Source organism: Cololabis saira, chromosome 22, assembly GCF_033807715.1.
Source record: "Cololabis saira isolate AMF1-May2022 chromosome 22, fColSai1.1, whole genome shotgun sequence".
NCBI lineage: Eukaryota > Metazoa > Chordata > Actinopteri > Beloniformes > Belonidae > Cololabis > Cololabis saira.
This window is the reverse complement of record NC_084608.1, coordinates 25,470,768-25,486,118: the sequence shown is the minus strand read 5'-3', so window position 1 is coordinate 25,486,118 and position 15,351 is coordinate 25,470,768. Positions and strand designations below refer to the sequence as shown.

The 15,351-nt window shown below is 42.5% G+C and overlaps 1 protein-coding gene across 1 annotated transcript; it reads right to left on the bottom strand.

Annotated features, from left to right (window-relative positions):
* Positions 1–9,529: 9,529 nt before the first annotated feature.
* LOC133423632 (lithostathine-like) lies at positions 9,530–11,983 on the bottom strand. Its single transcript, XM_061713894.1, has 2 exons — positions 11,486–11,983; positions 9,530–9,932 (listed from the first exon to the last, which is right to left on the bottom strand). The coding sequence occupies exons 1-2, from the start codon at positions 11,790–11,792 to the stop codon at positions 9,817–9,819; spliced, it is 423 nt and encodes a 140-aa protein (XP_061569878.1). The 5' UTR covers positions 11,793–11,983; the 3' UTR covers positions 9,530–9,816.
* Between the last annotated feature and the right edge of the window lie 3,368 nt (positions 11,984–15,351).

Genomic DNA, 15,351 nt, shown 5'->3' with positions numbered 1-15,351 from the left:
TACCCAGAGATATGCCAATGACAACTTTTTGTCATGAACCTTCTGAGGCTGGTAGCCGATCTACAAAACCACTAGGCATGCGGTCTGTGCAGCCACTTAGATTGGTGATGTGGTCGTTTTGCCAAGTAACTGGGGGTTTGTGGGCGATGAGGCATAAAAGTATATAGGTGGGGTCGCTTGGCAGCATAACGAGGCATTTGGCGCCTCTGGGCTGGCTTCGGATTTCCGTGGGGCTGCTTTGATTGTTGCTGTTGTGGAGAGCTGGGTCCATCTGTGGGTTGTGGCAAGTGGGGTGTGTAGCTAGGCACCTTGGGGTGCTGTGGCTGCTCTGGCTCGAAGCTTGTCATTTTTGCGTACCTTGACAGATAGCTAGGTCTCCTTGATTGCTGTAGTTGATAGCTGGGCACACCGGGGACCTTTGGTTGTGGCTGGACCTGCTCAGTCTTGTGTGCCTGATAGTCTGGCATCCTGGAGTTCAGGGGATACTGTGGGGAGTATTCTGATACCTTGGGATGTTCAGGCTGCTGTGGGGGGTAGTTGGGTGATTTAGAGTGCTCCTGCTGCTGTTCAACCTGGTAGTCTGGTACCTTGAGGTCATGTGGTGGGTAGCCAGGCATCTTGGGATGCTGCGCTGGGTAGTTGGACATTTTGGGATTTGGCTGCTGTTGACTGAACTCCGACTGCCTGGCCTGGTAGTCTGGTACCTTGAGGTGATACGTGTAGCCAGGCACTATAGGTTGCTGTTGCAGGGGGTAGTTGGGTATTTCAGGGTATTCCTGAGACTTCTCAGGCTGCTGTGGTTGGTAACTAGGTACCTTGGGGGGCTGAAGCTCCTCCTGTTGACGTGCAGGGCCGTGCACCTTGGTATACAGCGGTGGGTAGTTGGGCACCTTGGGATGCTGCAGCCGCTCCGACTCCTGTGGCAGGTGGCCAGGCATCTTGGGGTGCTGGGGCTGGTAGCTACCGTGCCCCTCACGGGGCTGGTGATGGTGCAACTTGTGGTCGGGCACCTTCGGGTTCTGTGGTTGAAAACTCTGAGCCCTTGGGTGCTGCATTGGGTGGTGGGGGTATTGTGGCAGGTAGCCAGACGATTCTGGGTGCTGTCGCTGATGGGATGGTAGCTCAGGCGTTTGGTCATGCTGTGGCTGATAACCTCGCATCCCGGGGTGTTGTGGTGCGTAGCCAGGCACCTTGTGATGCTGGGAATACTGTGCCTTGTAACCATGAGTCTCTAGACGCTTGGAATGCTGTGGCGGGTAGCCATGAAACTCAGGGTGCTTAGGTGGGTAGCTTGGCCTCAGTGGCGTCTGCTGGTGCTGCTGTTGAGGGTAATGGGGCACCCATGGGCGCTGCTGGGACTGATGATCAGCATCTGCTACTTGTGGCTGTTAAATACAATGATGGAAACTGGTATATATATATATATATATATATATATATATATATATATATATATATATATATATATATATATATATATATATATATATATATATATATATATATATATATATATATATATATATATATATATATATAGAGAGAGAGAGAGAGAGAGAGACACACACCACAGTATTTTAACCATATCTTGTTGATATTTGGCGGTAGTTATGTGGGAGCTACTAACTTTATTTGGATTTAAGGTTGAATCATCAATTGCCGCCGGGATCCATTCCGAGTCATACTCCAAATTATAGCTTCTTGTATCTGGTTGATAGTTTGCAACAGGTTTTTCCTTGTCTCCAGCTCCAAATCTAGAAATGTAAGCTGTTGGATACATATTTTAGTTCAAGCACGTACAAAAAACCCAAAACAAATAACTGCTCTTTTGTCAAAGCTTACCATTTATTTGACGTCTTCCAACAATTAATGAGAGCAGCAACAGTCTAGAGAAGACAACGCAATAAAAATGACCTTTGATAACGCAAATCAACAATAAATCAAAGAAATAGTTTATCTACCTCAAGAGTGTCCTCATCATTTTAACCGCAGTGAGTTTACGAATTCAATCACTTCTTCCAGTTGCTATCAAACCAGACAACTGAACCAGTGAGGAAAAAAAACTGAAGCAGCTTTGAAACTTATTAGCCGTTGCCATGCTGACTAAGTGTGACAAATTGGATGCAGGCTTGGCTAATTACCCTACAGGCACACTTTGCTGCCCTGAATGGTTTACCTGATGGAAAATGTAACTTTTAAATCTTATATTGCAGAATGGTTTATACAGTTAATATAAATAATTAGTATAGAATTAGTCAGAAAGGCTGAATCTATTCATCATGGTTTGTATAAGGTACAGTGTAAGTCCATTAAATTCAAATTCTGGGAAAATAATTTGATTCTTTGCATATTTAAGGAGTAAAAAACTGTAGAGCTGAATTAATAATAAAATAAATAAAGTTAAAATCCAATTAATAAATTAAGGCAGGCACCATTAATTACTCTGAACCGTATGGAAAAAACAAGATGGCATATAATATTTGTATTCTTACTCACTTTGATCTCTTGGTTCAATAATATCCATGTAACAGTTTCCTGAGGCCACTTCTTCTGGGTATCAGGGCAAACAAAGCCTTGTGCAATGGTCCCCACATTCAACTTTTATCATAAGGGCCCCATAATCCCAACTCTTCAGACCAATCTGAACCATAAACTGTAAAAATACTATTAAGGCAGCATTGAGTCACATGCAGTGGTGTCTCTGGCATGAAAAGTACAGTGGGGCACAACAGCATCTACAGTTTGTGAGGGAGAATTTAGCCTTGGCCACTTGATTAAACCAAAACTTTGCCTTTGCCAGTTGGGCCACTTTGTATTGGCCCAACTGAGTGTGAAAACTGGTATTCTGCTCAAAAAAAGATTAACACTGACCTTAAAGAGGTTTTTGTCTACTCGAATCGTAAGAATAAATCATCCTTTATGCCTTAAAATCAGTATTCTTTCTTTGTTTCATTGTCATTCTGCGTCAAGACGCTTCATGTAGGTTCTGACCCTTTTCATGCAACTGTTTAATAAAATCTACTGAAATCTGGATCATCTCTCAAGTCTTATTCTTGGTAATTTAGACACTCAGTTTCAGTCCAGTTAATCCCCTAGTTGGAAAGAGCATATTAAAGTTTGACTGCTCAGGATTTTGCGCTTGAACATGTAGTTTGCTGCTCATCCATCCCTACGATATTACCATCCAAAACGGCACAACGCATCCCGATATAAAGTATAAAGAGAGAGTTTAAAAATTGCTGTTCTGAAAATTGGCAGAGATAAGGTCATTCACCTGCCGATGTAAGCATGGCCCACATCTTAAAAACCAACAACGCTCAAATTGCTAATAAAATGACCAAGAGAAGGAAGGAAGGAAGAGTTGTGGAAAGGCTGTGTGGACATTGTGAAAACTCCCCGCTCCCTGAATCGATTCCATGTACACCTCTATCGAAGAAAGGGAAAACAGAGCCATGGACAAAAAGCAATGGACAAAAGGAAAAGCTAAAACCATTGAGGACCTCCAGCAGAATTTTAAAGGAGACCTATTATGAAAAACTAATTTTTTCTTGCTTTAACGTATAACAAGTGGTCTCCCCTGAACCTGCCAACTCAGAGAAGGAGGAAAGCAACCAAATTCTGCAGTGTCTGTACAGCCGCCCGGATGAGCCGTCCAGGGTCACGTGACTTCTACGAGCCGTTCAGATTCAGCGCATTTTCGTTACGTACAGTAACCAAAATGCAAAGCACGTCCACAACTATAAAACCGTGTAACTGCATGCGAGCGTTCGACTATCGCATCGCACTGCGTGACATCAGACGCTCTCCGTCCATCTCCCTCCAGCCAGCTGCCACTTTATTGAGGTTTTTGTAGTGAAATGAGGAGGAATCATAGAGATAACTTCTCATTTCAACTAACTGGATCAACCGTTCCCCATCCGTGACCGTTTCCTACAGCGCTTTCAACCGGCTTTCAACGCGAGTGACAGGAAGAAAATAGAAGCCTGCATCCGACAAATGTTCAGCTCAAAGCGCCGCACTGCGTCGCTGCGGCCAGTTAGGACAGTCCAATAGAAATAAAGCAATGGAATTAATTTTGTCGCTGACGCTCGCTCGCATACATGACACAGCGTAGAGGCTGATTTATGGTTCCGCGTTACACGTCGATTTAACGCAACCATAATTCAGGCTTAATTCCGCCGGCCGGAGCTTCCGACATTTTTTCATAGCGGTGTATCGCGTCATTCAGGCAGCCAATCATCACAGTTCCTCATTACCATAGCCTCCCCACCAACTCAGAATCCCTCATAGAGAATGAGGTTAGAAACGGTAAAGATAAAGACATGGCCCAGAGGCTGAATTTCTAATTTATATAGAAAAAAACAATCAAAAGCTTGTTTTCAAGACATTCAAGGCCTGTTTAAAATAGACATTTAATGCCATAATAGGTCCCCTTTAAGGGAACAGATGCTTCTTCGTTGGAGCCCGGGCCTTCGTCGACGGGAAGGACATCAGAGCGGGATGAGGAACTGAGCTACTTTTGCAATCTTTTTTATTTCCGTTTTATACAAGTTTTCAGTAGTTGAAAGAGGTGGTAATTTTATAATTTCATGTAAAGTGGTTTGCTCTAAGTTTGACATTTTTCAGGAATTCAAAGAGGTGATTTGTGCTTTAGACATCTTTTTGAATGCAAAACTCATATGAGGTTGCAATTGCACTGATAATCCTGAAATAGGTCAGTTTCCCACAAAAATTCACATGCTGAAATTCCTAGTTTCCTATTTGCAGCTGAACTGTAGTGATATTTGGAGACTTTAAAACCCAAGTACAGAACATTCTGTACTTCACAAGTTTGGAAAAGAAAATCTTAAACAGATCTGTTCTTAATAATCCTTATTAAATATATTAGATTTCAAAACAGATGTTCAAGCCAAACTGGATAAAATTTCAACATTTCACTTACAGAGAATGGGCCAAATATACAGGTTCACTTCAAGGTAGTATATTTCTCCATTGGTTTCTGAAGATTTGGATCCATGCACACGGCTAACTTTACAACACACTGGAGAGATTCAAATGTGCCCACACAAAACCAAGGCAAAGCAACTTTATTTAGCGCATTTCACATGATGAGCATGGACTCAATGTGCTCAAATACATAAAACAGAATTACAGGGTTACAAAGACAAAAGGATGTCAAGAGAAAAAACAATTCCATTATAACAAAAGTGCCATCACTCATCCATTCATGGAGTTTAGTCAAACGCCTGTGCAAAAAAGTAAGTTTTTAGTCTGCTTTTGAAAAACGGCACTGTTGGAGCAGACCTTAGTTCTTGCGGCAAGGAATTCCAGAGTGTGGGACCGTAGTGACTGAAAACACCATGAGCAGATCTAGTGTAAATTCGAGGTATGATGAGAAGACTATTTGATGATCCAAGGGATCTGTCCGGTATGTATTCGGTGACCATGTAGGAGGGAACTAAGCCATTCATAGATTAAACAATGAGTACTTTACGCTGTTTAACGGAGCCAGTGAAGAGTGATGTGTTCATACCTCTTGGTTTTGGTTAAAACTCTGGCTGCAGCATTTTGAATAAACTGGAATTTATGTAACACTTGCTTTCTGCAAAAAGTGCATTGCAATAATCTAATCTACTGGACATAAGGCATGAACCAGCTTTTCAGAGTCTGATTGTTACAAAGCATCTTACTTTAGATATATTTCTGAGATGATAGAAGGCAGTCCTGGAGACATTAGCTGTGTGTTTCTGGAAGTTAAGATCAGCATCTAAAAACACCCAAGTTTTTGATAAGCTCACAAGATTTTACTGACGAGTTAAGGGAGAATGTTGCCTCAGAGCATTTGGACCAACTAAAAGAATCCGTTTTATCCTCATTCCGCTGTAAAAGGTTTGTTGCCATCCAATACTTGATATCTGCAATGCTTTGAATGAGGTAATTGACTGGGCTCAAATGATTGGCAGTAACAGATACTTAAGTGTGTCATCAGCATAAGAATGATATTGATTGATGCCGAATGATGGACCCAAGTAGTAACATACAAATTGAAAAGTAGGGGTCCTAGAATTGACCCTTGTGGGACTCCATATTGAATGCTGAAATTAGATTTATAGCTGCTGACCGAAACAGAGAAAGATCTACCACTTAGATATGATGAAAACCAGTTAAGAACTGTGCCTCTGAGGCCCAAACACTGTTCAAGGCGCTGAAGTAGAATGACATGGTCCACAGTATCAAAACCAAGGATCTGTCCAAGTAGTCTTGGGGGGGTTGGCCAACAAGAGTCAGAGTTAAAGAAAAAAAAAAAAAAAAAAAAAAAAAAAAAAAGAAAGAAAAAACGCTTGGGTCTGTTGTTTCAAGTCACGATCTAGCAAAGATCCTTTTCCTCCAACCTTGTAGGCAACAGGCATAGGCTCGCATCTTTTGTCAATTTCACCCAATTGCAGTCAAGGGCCAGCGTCTATTGCAGACCAACAAAAAGCTAGAGATAGCCACAGTAGCCTCTACTGCCAAACCTGTAGGAACTAGACAGACACAGGAGATTCCAGCCAGTACTTTAATACTTAAGTCAGTGGTTCAGCATCTGAGGCCTTGCACCTGAAAGAAAGTTAACCTTGAATATTTAGAAAACAAAAATGTGGATAAGTGTTTAGAAAACAGGCTTTGTTACCCTCATCTAGTAGCGTAGCTTCCGGGCCAGATAACGTGGGTGCTTGGCCAGATACCTTGGTTTGCGAGGCAACTTGGGCATGTCACCTGGCCACTTGCCCTTGTAGTTTGGCTTCCTGGAAGGCTGGTGATACCGACGGGATCCTTCAGGCTGAACAGTTGGATATCTTGGGTCTACCAGGCCCACAGTTTCCAAAGGCATCCGGAATGGGCGCACTGTGGCCACTGGGAAGTCTGGCTTCACTGGCAAGAAGGGTGAGTCCACAGGAACTGTTGGACCACCGATTGGGTATGTTGGCTCCACCGGATACGTTGGCCTGCTCGTAGGGTATTCTGGCTTAACTGGCAAGAACGGTGGGTCCACAGGAACTGTTGGGCCACCGATTGGGAATGTTGGCTCCACCGGATACGTCGGTCCGCCTGTAGGGTATTCTGGCAAGGAGGGTGGGTCCACAGGAAATGTTGGGCCACCGATTGGGTATGTTGGCTCCACCGGATACGTCGGTCCGCCTGTAGGGTATTCTGGCAAGGAGGGTGGGTCCACAGGAACTGTTGGGCCACCGATTGGGTATGTTGGCTCCACCGGATACGTCGGTCCGCCTGTAGGGTATTCTGGCAAGGAGGGTGGGTCCACAGGAACTGTTGGGCCACCGATTGGGTATGTTGGCTCCACGGGATACGTCGGCCTGCTCGTAGGGTATTCTGGCTTAACTGGCAAGAACGGTGGGTCCACAGGAACTGTTGGGGCACTGATTGGGTATTCGTTCGCCATGGGATACACGGGCCTGCCCGTAGGGTATTCTGGCTTGACTGGCAAGGGTAGGTTCATAGGAACCATTGGGCCACGCATAGATCTGAGGAATGGGCCCACATGATTACCAGCAAACTGCATTTTATCTCCATAAGTCTTCGCTGATCCAGAACCATAGGCTGTAGGGATAAGTCATTAACATCATATACATATATATATTTTTAGAGTTTCTTAAACTAAAATGTACCTGCTTACTACTTACCATTTACTTGATGTTTCCTGACAGCAAACAGGAACAACAGCAATAACCTAGAGAAAGGTCAGTTTGGTTAACCGCTCACATTGCACTGATCAAAGCCAATGTAATTATTAAAACTCACCTAAACAGAAGCCCCATAACATATGCCACACTTAACACCCGAGTCACTAAGCTCAGGCAACCGCTATAAAAAGAGACACCTGAACTGAAGGTTCTTAAGCGCTCCCCTTTTACTTTCTCCAGCTAATTAAAAACAGGTGCAATCAACTGGAGGCAGCTGCCGCCACTTATACCACAGGTAAACTTCACAGCACTGACATGAAGTGTTTAATCTGATCCAAGCAACTGGCTACATCCTGACATGTTCTGATGAAAGAAGATGAAGATTTTATCAGATTTGGGTGGCAGGAACTTGCTTTTTTCTAGTTTTTTAGGTACATTGAGCTGCACAGGTTAATTGGGTACAACGATCAGATTTATATTAAGAATTATTAATAAGCATTATGTAGGCACACACGGATATATACATTGACATTGCAAGAAAATTCTCTTGCCAGCCCGTGGTCTGAAGGCTGACGCATACTCCACCAGAACAGAGAGATGTGATCTTGTACAAGAAGAACAGAGTTTGTTCTGGACGGGACATTTCATACTTGACGAGAGACTCAAGTGAAGAGCTCCAGGATGTCCTTCAAGGCCTTCCCACTGAACACCTATATGTGCAGCTCACCTACCAGGTCGCCAGATTAGAAAAATAAGCGACGGTGTGGAAAAATCATGCAAGTGTAAATCATGAGGTCAGTTGGGTTAGTTTAAACTGCCGGTTACAAACCGTTGAAGCATTGACTGAGCTGACTGTCAATCAAGAGTGCATGCCTCATAATATGAAAACATTTTTGTCTCTGTCCCTCTCAAATTGACGTGGTTTTAATCGAAAACCAGGGTCCCCACCCCTGACCTAAAACGTGCAGGACAGCAGCCATCGAGGACCGGGGTTCCCCACCCCTGATCCAAAAGGTGTAGGACAGCGGCCATCGAGGACCGAGGTTCCCCATCCCTGATCTAAAATGAGCTGGACAGTGGATCTTTAGGACCAGGGTTCCCTACCCTTGATCTGAAACATGCAGGACAGTACATATTGATGACTGGGGTTCCCCACCCTTGATCTGGAACGATCAAGACAGCGGCCATCGAGGACTGGGGTTCCCCATCCCTGATCTAAAACGAGCTGGACAGTAAATCTTTAGGACTAGGGTTGATGACCACTGATTTAAGAAATGCTACTAAAACTATACAGAAGAAGAGTTTGTATTTCCACATTTATCATGTTCATATTTAAAATAAAACACAAACATTTATCAGAACAGGTTATGGTTAATTGTTTTTATAGCTGCAGTTTAGTGTCCTGTATAGATTTTAGCAGACATGAAGGTTTAAAAAACCTAGAACATCCAAAACATAATACAAAAGAGAGAAAGACAAGAGGTTACATTTTTACTTGCAAGGAGAACAAAGAGATGCATTCAGTTACAATCTCCTACCGCTCTGAAGCGCACTCTGCTGACCTCTCTCTTTTTATTTCCTTAAGGTGGTCCCTAGTTACGATATGAGTTGCAGTTCTAAGGGAGAGGGAAAACACAGCTGCAATTCTTCACATTTACATAACTCCTTATCTTCAACTTGATATGTGTTGCTCCTCCTTGAACTTGAAACAGTGCTGTCTATCTTCAACCTGGGGAGCAGTTCTTGTTTTGCATAGATAGCTCTTTCATCCACAGTCACACTATCTGACTTTTCGTCTCTGAAGAACAAACTCTGCATATTTAAGTTGTACACACACGCACCAAACAAGCAGTTTATATGTAAAGGCAATTGGAGTAAATATGAGATTACTTTATGTTCAATTATTTTAACATGAAGTAAACCTCCATCACAGACAATTGAAGCTGGGCTTCTATTTCACAACTCGTTCTTCTCTCTTTTCTTTTCCTTGTGGAAGACCTCTCCATCAGGCTGCTCTCTCCACTTCAGGGTGACTCCACCAACTCCATTCTCCTGCAGCCTGTCCTGGAGCTGGGAGACACAAACAGGACACGCTTTCAAAACACAAACATGGATCTAGTTGGTTGTTTTATTGTCATGAATGCTTCTTAGAAACACTTGCCTTTTTAAGGAGGTCTGCTTTCACATTAGGGTCCTTCAGGTCCACAGAGCCCTCCACTTTCAGTCTCAGCTTCACCACCTGTCTTTTTTCTGCCATGGAAAAGAAAGAGAAATCAAACTACCAACTTAAATTATGTTGTTTTTTTATTATTTATTATCCTTTATTTAACCAGGTGTGGGTCTTGTTGAGATTAAAATCTCTTTTTCAAGAGAGACCTGGCCAATAAGGCAGCAGTTAGTGAAAACAACATCAGACAGAAACAAAGCAACAAACAATCAATACCGTCAGAATAAATCAATTAAAACAGTAATATCCATCGACGGACCTCTTTTCTCTGTTCCGCAAAACTGACTTGAATTCACCCGGAGTAATTCTGTCAATTTTATGTCCGATTGAAAGTTTTTCCAGTACAATGGAGCAGCATATTTAAAGGATTTCTTCCCAAGTTCTGTGCGAACATTTGGGACCTGCAATTGTACAGTGCTTTGGGAGCGGAGCACATATTGGCTTCGCTTTTGGGTTATGTAGTTGCACAAATACGACGGGTAGCAGTACGAGTATGGATTTGTAAATGAACGTGAGCCAGTGTTAAAGCCTGCGGGTATCCAGATGGGTATAGAGATGGGCATCCAGCTGAGGTGTTATGGGTGGGTGATGAGTGAGATGGCCATGTCAAGTAATGAAATGAAGAGGACAGTGGTAAACAGAGTCCAACAGTAAAGTATCCGAAGAGTTCATTTAAAGCAGATAACCATGATCCAAAAATGGATGGAAAGTACTTAGGTACCTCGTGAGCAAAACAGGACTTTTTTCTAAAGAAGAAACCGAGTTTGACTTTCAATGTGCAGATTAAAAGACTGTTCAATAATAATACTTATATCATTGGACTCTTCCATTTCAATACCGGGAGTGGTTGTGATCTTTATGGTACCTGTTGGTTTTTTGTTTTTTTTAAACAACATAAACTTTGATTTTTCTACATTGAGCACCAATTTTAGATGAAACAGACGGAACAGGACACCAAAGGCAGACTGCACATGTTCCAAGGTTTGTACCAATGAGAGTGATTAGCAATATACAACTGTATCATCTGCATAAAAGTGAAATATTTACACAAAGGTCATTGACATACAGAAAAAATAGTAGAGGTCCCAGTACAGTGCCCTGAGGCACACCAGTTTGCACAGGGAGAACAGAAGAGGTGGATCCAGCAACCTGAACAGATTGTGATGCCCCACACAAGTAGGAGAACCAACCAACAGCATGCTCAGAGAGACCACAGTTTAAAAGCCTGTCTGCTAAAATCGTCAACTGTGTCAAAGGCTTTGGACAAATCTATAAAAAGTGCAGCACAGTACTTTTTGCAGTCCAGTGCCTCAGTTATATCATTAACAACTTTGATAGCTGCAGTTGATGTACTGTAATGCTTCATAAAACCAGGCTGGCATTGAGATAAAACACAATTCTCAACTACAAACTCTTTAAGTTGTTCACTTGCAAGTTTTTCAAGAACTTTAGCTGAAACACATAACTATACTACTGAATGCTTAAACTGTGAATAACTACCCAGTCCATATATAGTTCACTTTATTATTTATTATAAGTATAATTCGGAAATAATTGTAGTTCTTAAAACACTCACTGGGATAACTGTAGCAGACAAATGGTATTCTTGTCTCACAGGCTACAAACTTCCATCTTCCTGATAGGCTTGAAATGCCACAAATGAATCTCATGGAGTAGAGCCGATTGAGACCACCGTCCCAGTTTTCAAAGATGAAGCTGCTTCCATCAGACCAGTAGAAGTCTGGATCTCTAAACAGACCAATCCAAGCCCAATTTCCAAGAGGCACCCGGTTTTGGATCTTCTGGTTCTCTGCGTCGCTCCTCGCGGTGGCCAGGTCCATGAAGTTGTCCCTGCAGTAACTCTGAGCGTCGGCCCAGTTCATCGCCTGATTCACCAGAACCAACTCAGGATTCTGCTGGGTTCCTGTGGTTGAACGGGGTGGAGGACAGAGGGGTAAAATATTTCAGAATTTCAAGTCTGTTAATGACAACAGTCATTTGTATCAGGTGTCTGGATGCAGGGAAATGCTTAAAACATGTAGGACAGCAGCACTTGAGGACTGGAGTCCAAAACAAGTGATTTAGATTAAAGATCAAATCTACACAACTCCAGAACTACAACCATAGATCAAGACAAGATATTACCATTATAACAAATAAACGGGTAGCGGATCGTGCAATGATCATCCCACCAGCCTGCATTATCTCCAACACAAACACAAAACTGAGAGACTGAACTAAAATCAGGCTCAGAATCAGAAGTTTCCCACTTCCTGTAGTCAGACCCGCTCCCATTGAAGCTATCAGACCACCTCCAGTTGATTTTATGGTTCAGACCGATCCAGAAACTAGATTTGTGGCCGGTAGATGAAACTGTGTCCATGAGTCGTTTCAGTTCTCCATCGTTTTGGATGGTGGCCAGGTCTGCGTATTTCTGTCTGCAGTACTTCTGAGCTTCACCCCAGCTCAGAGACTCATGAACGAAGTGGTAGTCACGGAGAAGGCAGGTGGAGAGGATGACCCAGTCTAAGAGAAAATATCATTATTTTAGATGGTTTCAAACTGACAACATAAAATGTTTTCAGTAATATAAGATCAGAGAGTAATTGCTGCGAGAACTTCACAAAACAATTACTGACCCAAGAGAAACCCGACACCCAACAGGATCCTGTCCATCGTGATGCTGCTCCGTGGACTGCAGCAGGAGACTGTCTTCATAAATAAAGCTCCGGAACTTTACACTCCTGCTTTCTGTTTCCGAGCAAAACGCAAATGTTTATCTGTTCATGCAAAACATGCTCCAGTGAAGGGATTTTATTAATCTAACTTCTATGCAGCTTTACTTCTGCCTCTGTGGAAACATCTTTTTAATGATTAATGTTCAAACAAATGAAGCAACTGTTGTGCACGTAGCCACAGAGAGATTTGAATATCAGAACAACATGGCTGCACATTACAGGCTGCCAGAGTGGACTGGACAACCGCACGTTCTCAACAATGCCAGTGGCTTGAACATTAGTGCTGATGAAAATATGCAAATGTGTGTAATCACCTTTCCAAGGTCACTCTAGAGCAGGGGTGGGCACCTCCAGCCCCCCAGGGCCTCCGTCCTGTATATTTGTGATGTTCCCCTGCTTTGACAAGCAAACGTGTTGGTGGGTACTGGAGTTTTGACCAAATCGGTTCCACTCCCATCAGACCTATCAGACCGTTCCAGAACTCAGAGTTGTGGTCGGTAGGTGAAACTGTGTTCATGAGTTGGTTCAGTTCTTCAGGGTTTTGGATGGTGGCCAGGTCTGCATATGTCTGTCTGCAGTACGTCTGAGCTTCAGCCCAGCTCAGAGACTCATCAACGAAGTGGTGGTGATGGAGGATGCAGGTGGAGAGGATGACCCACTCAGAGAAAATATCAATGTCTCAGCTTACGTAATGTAGTGCCAGACTAATAACAGTCATTCAATACAATATGTCATAAGAAGAAACAGCAGAAATTAAAGAAATCCCTGACCTGAGAGAAACATGAGAGAAACTGGTTCTTAAGCGCTCCCCTTTTACTTTGTCAAGCTAATTAAAAACAATCAACTGGAGGCAGATGCCGCCACTTATCCCACAGGTAAACTTCACAGCGCTGACCTGAATTGTTTCATCTGATCCAAGCAACTGGCTGAATCCTGACACGTTCTGATTAAAGATAAAAGAAGATGAGGATTTTATCAGACTCGGGTGGCAGGAACTCGCCTTTTCTAACAATCCGCAAACATGCACATTTTTCATACATTACAATTAGCATAACAATGTTAACACTAGCATGAATTTATGTATCTTTATACAAATATGTACATAAACATATACACACATTCATACACACACATTTTGAACATATAGTATCCCTTTGTAAATAAATGTATATAAATATATAATTATTTCATCTAAATTTGTTAACAAAATAAATAAGTCCATAAAATGAATCTATACCCAATGTGCACACACATATCTATATATACATTGCCTACCTATATACATGCACATGCATAAAAAAACACATTAGATTATTAAATAAAAATCTTTCTTTTCTTCTGTAGGATATGTAAACAAGGACAAAGCTATCTGGTCTCTCAATAAAAGCATCCATTTTTTTTGTTATGCGTATTCTGTGGGTAACACACACACAGAGAAATAAATACATTCTAGAAGTTTTCAATTTTCCATGTGTACTATGTTCAAGACAGTAAGACTTTTGAGCAAAATCGTGTTCAAAATCCATTACAGTTTAACGCTTGATTTAATGCTTGAAGATGACTCCTGGAAATATTGGAGTGATGAGAAATATAATGAAAATGTTCAACCATAATAATAAAAATACATTTTATTTGTAAAGCCATCCATCATCTATACCCGCTTTATCCTTTGCAGGGTCACGGGGGTCTGCTGGAGCCTATCCCAGCTATTTTCAGGTGAGAGGCAGGGATTACACCCTGGACAGGTCACCAGTCCATCGCAGGGCCACATACATACAGACAAACAACCAGGCACACTCACACTCACACCTACGGGCAATTTTAGAATCATCAAACAACCTACGCTGCATGTTTTTGGACTGTGGGAGGAAACCGGAGTACCCGGAGAAAACCCACGCAAGCATGGGGAGAACATGCAAACTCCACACAGAAAGACCCTGCTAGGACTGGGAGTCGAACCGGGGACCTTCTTGCTGTGAGGCAACAGTGCTAACCACCAAGCCACCATGCTGCATTATTTGTAAAGCACTTTTCATAAAATAATCTCAAAGTGCTACAGAAACCAACAAACAAAATAATCAAAAAGGATAAAAATCAAGACACATAAGAAACCAGAAGTAAAAGCATAAAAGCACAGAGACAATAAAAACACCTATAAAAGACCAGGGAAAGCCTTCCTGAACAAAAAAGTTTTAAGCCCCTTTTTAAAAGTGCCCACAGACAGGGTTGGTGTAGGTGTTCAGGGAGTTCCATAATCCTGAGCCTCTCCGTTGATTCCTCTTCCATCAATAATTGAGCTCACTAAACACCCCAAGACATCTTCACAGATCTGGCTGCATCGTAATGTGCCACAGTTCGTGACAACATAACTTTCTGCTCATTATGTTATCTTGGGGAGTTATGGTATTCTCACCCTCACTCTGGGCCATCTAAAATCTACATCACTTTCATTGGTCATTCTAAACTGCGTGTAGAAGTGAGGGGAAGAACGCAGGCCTATTTGTCTTATTTATCTCTGCATGACCATTTACCAGCCAGGAGATCTACCCAGAATGTAACCCCTCTTGAGCCCAGTGACATCTGGGGTGAGCACTAGTTTCTTACCATTTGGAGAATTCAGACAGCTCCATTCGTGTTTCTCCAGGTATTCCAGCTTCCTTCCACAGTCCAAAAACATATGTCAGGTTAACTTGTGATTCCCATA

Excerpts from the sequence above, each read along its gene's own strand:
- LOC133423632 (XM_061713894.1), bottom strand. The coding sequence starts at position 11,792 with ATGAACTGGGCCGACGCTCAGAGTTACTGCAGGGACAACTTCATGGAC. Across the intron at positions 9,933-11,485 it reads TGTCTGCTACAGTTATCCCA|AAAAAAGACAGGTGGTGAAG; the intron begins GTGAGTGTTTTA and ends TTTCCATGGCAG.